General features: G+C 34.4%; 2 protein-coding genes across 2 annotated transcripts; both read left to right on the plus strand.

Annotated features, from left to right (window-relative positions):
* Positions 1 to 572: 572 nt before the first annotated feature.
* Positions 573 to 6169, plus strand: LOC139844741 (phragmoplastin DRP1A). Its single transcript, XM_071834965.1, has 16 exons — positions 573 to 884; positions 1510 to 1573; positions 1675 to 1779; positions 1941 to 2042; positions 2990 to 3040; positions 3127 to 3188; positions 3482 to 3572; positions 3644 to 3708; positions 3937 to 4131; positions 4264 to 4383; positions 4466 to 4536; positions 4641 to 4866; positions 5047 to 5097; positions 5245 to 5473; positions 5562 to 5701; positions 5778 to 6169. Exons 1-16 carry the CDS (start codon positions 756 to 758, stop codon positions 5904 to 5906), a joined length of 1830 nt encoding a protein of 609 aa, XP_071691066.1. The 5' UTR covers positions 573 to 755; the 3' UTR covers positions 5907 to 6169.
* A 569-nt stretch (positions 6170 to 6738) lies between these two features.
* Positions 6739 to 7275, plus strand: LOC139842423 (pathogenesis-related protein PRMS-like). Its single transcript, XM_071832565.1, has one exon. The coding sequence runs from the start codon at positions 6739 to 6741 to the stop codon at positions 7273 to 7275; it is 537 nt and encodes a 178-aa protein (XP_071688666.1).
* The last annotated feature ends 853 nt before the right edge of the window (positions 7276 to 8128 follow it).

Consider the following 8128-nt stretch of genomic DNA (forward strand, 5'->3'; position numbering starts at 1 on the left):
TGAAGGGCCCAAAATTTTGAATATGTATATACTTTTGTCAAAATATTCTATTTAATTAAATAAAAAATTGTGAATTAAAGTTGAAATATTGTTATTTTAAATAGTTAAATACATTGTAATATATAAATTCATAAATTTTAGTATTATCTTTTAATATGTATTAAAATCTTAAATGTGTGTGAAGGCCCATTTTTCGATTTCGCCTAGGGTCTTCGATTTGTTGAGACGGCCATGATGTTATAGTCTGCTAGAGTGAGGAACCACCGAGAAAGACGTGAGAATTTTGAACCTCGGATTCTTCTTCTTTCAATTGTCGATCCTAACAGGGAGTTTAATTTATTTGAAGCCTCTAGATGGTATAAGGACTATGGATACGTTGAACTATTTTAAATTAAATGAATCATATCCTACACTATTTTTCTCATATACAGTAAAACTTATTTTTCAAAATCGGCCCTACAATTATAAAAGTTTGAAAATCTAAGATTCAAAATTTTTAAAAATTTAATAGTTAGCTTTGCTATTAAGGTCCACAAACTCGATAATTGCTTCACCTCACCGCACCTCAAAAAGTTGTTTTGCCCGTTGCAACTATTCTAACTCGTTTTCTTCATCAACTTCCCATCTTAACCTTCACCTTTCTTTCAACTTCTTTGAATCCTTCAATTCAATCCAGATCTTACTATATATCAATCTCAACCGATCTAATCGGAGCTCCGATCCGTTTCCAACTTTACAAAAATAAACAAAAGGAAATGGAGAATTTAATTAATCTGGTGAACAAGCTACAAAGAGCATGTACTGCACTTGGTGATTTTGGTGAAGGATCATCTTTACCGACACTTTGGGACGCCCTGCCTACTATCGCAGTCGTTGGTGGTCAGGTATCACCTGGAGCTATTTGCAATTTCATTGTTAACACTTTAGATCCGTTTGATAATCTATACTACCTGAAATCTCATCTGCAAACCCTAGGCTCAGCTTGTTTTGTTTCTGCCATTGTGTAGTAATCTAATACTGCTCCAACTAACTTAAAACTTTTATTGATTATAGATCTACAGATTTGCTACTATATATATAAGCTTCATTAATGTTTGATTGCAATAAAGTTTTTGTGTGCAGTATTTTATATTCTGAATCAGAATTAAATTCTAATTACCTCCGTCAGCTCATTAGCTATATTTCAACCTTGTCTACATGTGTATAATATAGCTATTGTTCAACCTAATTTATATCAATAATATGTTATTTGACTTTGGTGTGCAATATGCCTTAAGTCTTTCAGAGTCTGCTTTTTGTTCTAATTTTCATTGGATGACACCAGTTTCTCATGTATATGCACCTGCTTGATTTTTTAATTGGTTCTGCATTTAAAAATATGTGATATTATGCTTTTCATTCACGATGGTTGTTGGCTTTTGTCTCCAATGCTTTAGTAACTACATGGTTAGTTAAACGATAAACTTTTCATGACTTATTTGTCTTCTGACCCTCCATGTGTTTCTTTAGAGCTCTGGAAAGTCATCTGTGCTGGAGAGCGTTGTTGGCAAGGATTTTTTGCCTCGTGGATCTGGTAACTAAAATCATCACTGTTTTGCACATTATCTTTCTCTCTTTGCTTCGCAATATAACTGCTGGCAAACAGATTAATGAAACACTCATATATTTATGCAGGGATTGTTACACGACGGCCTCTTGTTCTACAGCTTCATAGAATTGACGAAAAAAGAGAGTACGCAGAGTTTGCTCACCAACCAAGAAAGAGATATACAGATTTTGGTATGTCCAGAGATGAATATGTTTTGGTTTTCAGTCTGTGTGCACTCTCATTTCTAAAACATCCAGCTTCATTATTTTTAGGCTTTTTTTCCTTTATATTTTATTTTGGTTTAATAATTTAGATTAGATAGATGCTCCAAACTCACTGTTTTCTTATGCAGCTGCTGTCAGAAAAGAGATTGCCGATGAGACTGATCGTGAGACGGGTCGAAGCAAACAGATTTCATCAGTTCCTATATATCTCAGTATCTATTCACCCAATGGTGAGATGGCCTGCTATATATATGTTCTTTTTTTTAATGTCATCCTTCCCATATCTATTTTCCCCCAGTAAGACTAGCTAGATGAGTTATAGCTTACAAAAAGGAGTGAACACTATTTCTTGTTAAGGGTCTATGTATGCGTGAGTCTACTATATTTCTTGGGTGAGTCTATTCACCCAATGGTGAGATGGCCTGCTATATATATGTTCTTTTTTTTAATGTCATCCTTCCCATATCTATTTTCCCCCAGTAAGACTAGCTAGATGAGTTATAGCTTACAAAAAGGAGTGAACACTATTTCTTGTTAAGGGTCTATGTATGCGTGAGTCTACTATAATATAGATCTTCTCAGTTTTACCATTTTTAATAACTGGACTAATATTATTATTAATTTTTTAGTGAGAATGATTCCACCTATTATATTTACCTTTTACCTTTACATTTCAAGTGGGACTTGAATCCATAACATTATGGTTGATTAGACAACCCAATACCGCCAGGCAAAAGGCCTGTTTGACTTAGAAATTTTAAGTGATGGCTTGTTGCATTTGCTGAAGGCTTGAAAATAATAGTTACTAGTGGATTATTTAACTTAAGGAAAAGTAGCCATCCAATATTGCCGTTACTCTAGAGCTACATTTTGTTTCAGTCGGGTTTTGGTTAGAGTATTACACATGTAAGGTTACTCCTTTGTGAGTGGACCCGTAACATGTATGTGTTAGGGCAAAGGAAACACTGCATGCAAAGACTTTCATAACTATCAGTCTATCACTCACATAACTCTTGAAACTTAGTGCCAATGGGTTGACTATACAGGAATCACAATTGTCATTATGGCCTGAGATAAGAAACACGAGCCTCCTGGCTACATATCACCAATATACCTGCTTTATTTTCTTGCTGTTTTTGATTACAAGTACTCACTCTTTACTGTTTGATGTTGACAGTTGTAAACTTGACCTTGATCGATCTTCCTGGTCTGACAAAAGTAGTTGTTGGTGAGTTTTTCATCATGACTTTCTTCCAATATTTATCTTATGGTTTCAATAAGTTCCCTCATATTACATCTGTATTATATATATAGAGGGCCAGTCAGAAAGCATTGTGCAAGACATTGAAAACATGGTGCGGTCATACATTGAAAAGGTAATGTATTCAAAATGAGTGTTGCAATCTTCATGTCAAATGATATCGTGTACCACTTATCTTTTTGGGAGATGTTTAAAAATCTGTTTGTTTTGGAGGAGATCATGACAGTTAACTTTGGCAATACAACTACTGCTTTCACTCTTAACTTATCTATGATATAATCATTTGGCTACACTGCAACACTTTGAAGCAACATCTATTATTTCTCGGATGCTGTATTAATAATAATAGATAGATATAGGATCGTTAGATTATATATGAACAGACTTGTCTAACTGCTTGCCTTGCAGCCTAACTGCATTATTCTAGCAGTTTCTCCCGCCAACCAGGATCTTGCTACATCTGATGCCATTAAAATTTCCCGTGAAGTAGATCCACAAGGTGATTGTTCTCATACAGTTATACTTTTGATGTTTACTTAAATAATTAATTTATTCTTTGTGATTGTACAGGGGAGAGGTCTTTTGGAGTTTTGACAAAAATTGATCTTATGGACAAGGGTACTGATGCAGTTGATGTAAGCTAGTTCTTAACCATAAACTTTTTTATACATGTGATTCTTTTCTATTGACCCTTTAATGCATTACACTAGTAACTCTCATATGTTGTCAAAGCCACAATAAAATGTGAATTTTTTGCTAGCCAATTTTTCTTTTTCTTTTTCTTTTTTTTTCTTTTTTTTTTTTGTATATCAAAATTAAGATGGATGTTTTTACTATTGCTCACCCTCTCTGTTGGTTAATAGATGTTGGAGGGAAGATCTTATAAGCTGAAGTTTCCTTGGATTGGTGTTGTAAACCGTTCTCAAGCAGACATTAACAAAAGTGTTGACATGATTGCTGCTCGAAGGAGGGAACGCGAGTATTTCGCTAATACTCCCGAGTACCGACATCTTGCTAGCAAGATGGGCTCTGAGCATCTAGGCAAAGTTCTTTCTAAGGTAAGTCTAATTATCATTTGAATCAGGAGACAACACATACTTGCAATTGTATGCAATTATATATTATATATGGATATGGATCCTTCATTATAGTTATTTTAATTGTAATCTGCTTTTCATTACATGTTTCAGCATTTGGAAACAGTCATTAAGTCACGAATTCCAGGACTTCAATCTCTCATTAACAAAACAATTATTGAACTTGAACAAGAATTGAGTCGTCTTGGAAAGCCCATCGCAACCGATGCTGGAGTAAGCATATCCTTATTTACATACAATTTTCCTTTTTGCATAATATTTACATACAATTTGTCTTTTTTCTTTTATGTTGCAGGGAAAGTTGTATATGATAATGGAAATATGTCGTGCTTTTGATCAAACGTTTAAAGAACATCTTGATGGCATGTATGTATTAGAAGAAGGCTCTTGATGTTATTTTCTCCCCTACTAACCATTTGATGTTATTAATATTGTAGCATCTGTAACTGTTTACCCTTTAATCTTTACAGACGACCAGGTGGCGACAAAGTGTACACTGTATTTGATAATCAACTTCCTGCTGCATTAAAACGGTTACAATTTGATAAACAACTTGCAATGGAAAATGTGAGGAAACTAATTACAGAAGCTGATGGATACCAGCCTCATTTAATAGCTCCTGAACAAGGATATCGACGTCTTATTGAATCTACCTTAATAACTATCAAAGGTCCCGCTGAGGCAGCTGTTGATGCGGTAAGCATCCATGTTTATTATGCATATTGATTAACACAAAATGTTCTACAATAATCAGAAATCCTTGATTCATCTTCAAGGAGTATACAGTTTGGCTTATAGATTGTATAAGATCCCTGACCTTGTAAATGATATTTCTGGTATCTTATTTGATTTAATCATTTTTCTTGTTGGCTTCAGGTTCATAGTATACTAAAGGATCTGGTACACAAGTCGATTAATGAAACTGCGGTCAGTCTCAAGATTCTTTTCATTATTTATTCTTTTGTGCTGTATTGAAAATCGTTCATGATATCTCTTCATTTAAAAATAAAATAAATAAATAATAATTTTTACTTTTATAGTATGGTATTATTAATATCATGATATGATATACAGGAGTTGAAGCAATACCCATCCCTGAGAGCAGAAGTTATGAACGCAGCTTCCGAGTCATTGGATAAGATGAGAAACGAGAGCAAGAGAGCTACTATACAGTTAGTTGATATGGAATGCAGTTACTTGACCGTTGATTTCTTCCGGAAGCTTCCACAAGATATTGAAAAAGGAGGGAATCCAACACACTCCATTTTTGATCGATATAATGATGCTTATCTTCGTAGAATTGGTAACCAACAATCAATCACACGGTACCATTAATTAATCTCTATATCTCGAATTCATATAACATGCTTTCCTTTTTTTATCCAACACAGGATCAAATGTATTGTCCTACATTCATATGGTGGTTGGGACTCTAAGACACTCCATCCCAAAGTCTGTTGTCTTTTGTCAAGTACGCGAGGCTAAACGTAGCTTACTTGACCATTTCTTTACCGAGTTGGGTGCAAAAGAGGTGAGTATCAGTTTTCACAGTTAATATATGAAAATGTAACTACGTATTTTGGTAATCATGTCTGGCACTTTGACAGGGTAAGCAATTGGCTAAATTATTGGACGAGGATCCTGCAATAATGCAGAGGCGAATGGACTTAGCCAAGAGACTGGAATTGTATAAATCCGCCCAAACCGAGGTTGATGCAGTTGCGTGGGCCAAATAGATATATCGTCCTCTAGTAGGATTCTAATGCTTTGAAACTTCATTTGTCAATTCATTATATTATATAGGCATAGCATTGACTCCTTCTGTCATGTTAAAATTGCAATCTTCTCTGTGTTTGGCTGTAATTTTATGGACCGAAGGTAGTAATTGCTTCTCCCTCTATTATTCTGTAGCATTACAACATTCTTCATTGTTCATGTGGTCTTTGTTTTGTTAGAAACAAACTTTTTGTTAGTTGTTACACATGTTAATAGTTGTGTGATTGAGACAATTTTCGTTCATTTTTGCCCTTTTCAATGTTCTGTTGTGGCCTGGCCAGCAGTACATGTTTAAATTAAAAGCTTGATTAACACACCAAAATTTGCATTTTAATACGTTTATTTTTATTCTTATTCTACGTTTGCGTCCTCAAAGTTCATTTGGGTTTCATGTGGGAAATCTTACTTTTAAAGAGATTATGAGAAACTTGGGGGGTAGTGTACTAGTATATATGCTCTGTTTATACCCTTGTAAACATGTTACAAGTTTTTAGGGTGAAAATGGTATGTAAATTCAGATATATTTGTGTGTAATATTATTTATTTATAATTTATAATGACTATTAAGTTAAATATATATATATATATATATATATATATATATATATATATATATATATATATATATATATATATATATATATATATATATATGATTTGCATAAAAGTAGTGGGTGGATAATCGATTTTGTAGGAAAACTATTGAAATTTGAGTTGGCATTTGGCAAGTAAATATTCTCTTTCTTCTTTTCCTGCAATTATACCACCAAATCTTCTTGATTTTCTCAGACAATGAAACAAGAAAACATAATCTGCATTCTCTCCACATTCCTTGTTATTTTGTTAGTAGTCTATGAAACAAACTCCACCCCGCAAGAGGAAAAGGAATTTATCGACACACATAATAAGGCACGCCTCAAAGAAGGTTTACCACCATTTACCTATGATCAAAAACTCGCTGATTTTGCGCGTAAATATGCATCATCGCGTGCTCGTGATTGCGCCTTACAACATTCAGATGGACCATATGGCGAAAACCTCTTTTGGGGTAATGCTGCAAAGTCGCTCAAATGGACCCCTAAAGATGCAGTTACTGCGTGGGTGAAAGAACAAAAGTATTATAACAGGAAAACTAATACATGTAAGCCGGGCAAAAAATGTGGCCATTACACACAAATCATGTGGCGAGACACCAAAAAGGTGGGTTGCGCGTTAACAAATTGTAGGGGCAAAAGCACCTATGTTGTATGTGAGTATGATCCTCCTGGGAATTATGAAGGACTTTCCCCTTTTGATAAACATGATCCATACATTTATAGCCAAGCTTGAATTACAATGTTTTCGGTTTAAGTTAAGACATTGAAATAAGATGTATATTATAGATCTTGTTTAGTTTAACGTTTGTATCCAGTATGTAATAATCTACGTACATAGTTCTATATACAGTTATTTATTTTTGGCGACAATCACGGTGGATTTTTTGGCTTACTCATTTTGTAATTCCCTTATAATTTTCTGAAGAAAATATAGGTTAACATGTTTGCTATTGACAAATACATAACAATATAAGATATGTGCAGTGTAGATGTTTTTTTTTCTTATTCTTGATATTTATACTAATATTAAATCTTATACAAAGTACATTTTAACCTAACAACAAAGAAAGTTGCGTTTTATTTGAATTTACGATCCACACTCACATGGATCGATAAAAACTTGAATCTATTAGAGCCACAAAAAATGGTCACTTTGGAGGATCGAGGTCGGGCTGGATCATTAATGAAGAGTCAATACAAAGAATTAATGAACATAAAGGCGAAGAAGTTTTAATGCCCCATGATGGTTTATTCAATCATTTGGCTCCTGGTTCTGTGGGTGAACCCATTAATAGTTTTGTATTGGTTTTGTTGGTGCAAGTTTGTAGTTATGTGTTTTTTTCAGACCGGTAAGTTAGTAGTCACTCAAGGGAATCCGAACGCGATGTCGGAGACCACCCACCCGTTCATATCCACAACACCCGCCAGAGGAAACCATCAATCCGAATCCAGTCGACATGATTCTTTTTTCGGGGAAGGTAAAACCTCTAGGCTCTGGCGAGACTCAAACCCGAGACACATGATTCTTTTGCGAGTACCCCATATCACTAAGTCAAATGCTCGGTGATTGTAGATCTGTGTTTGGT

This window comes from Rutidosis leptorrhynchoides, chromosome 4, assembly GCF_046630445.1.
Source record: "Rutidosis leptorrhynchoides isolate AG116_Rl617_1_P2 chromosome 4, CSIRO_AGI_Rlap_v1, whole genome shotgun sequence".
Classification (NCBI taxonomy): domain Eukaryota; kingdom Viridiplantae; phylum Streptophyta; class Magnoliopsida; order Asterales; family Asteraceae; genus Rutidosis; species Rutidosis leptorrhynchoides.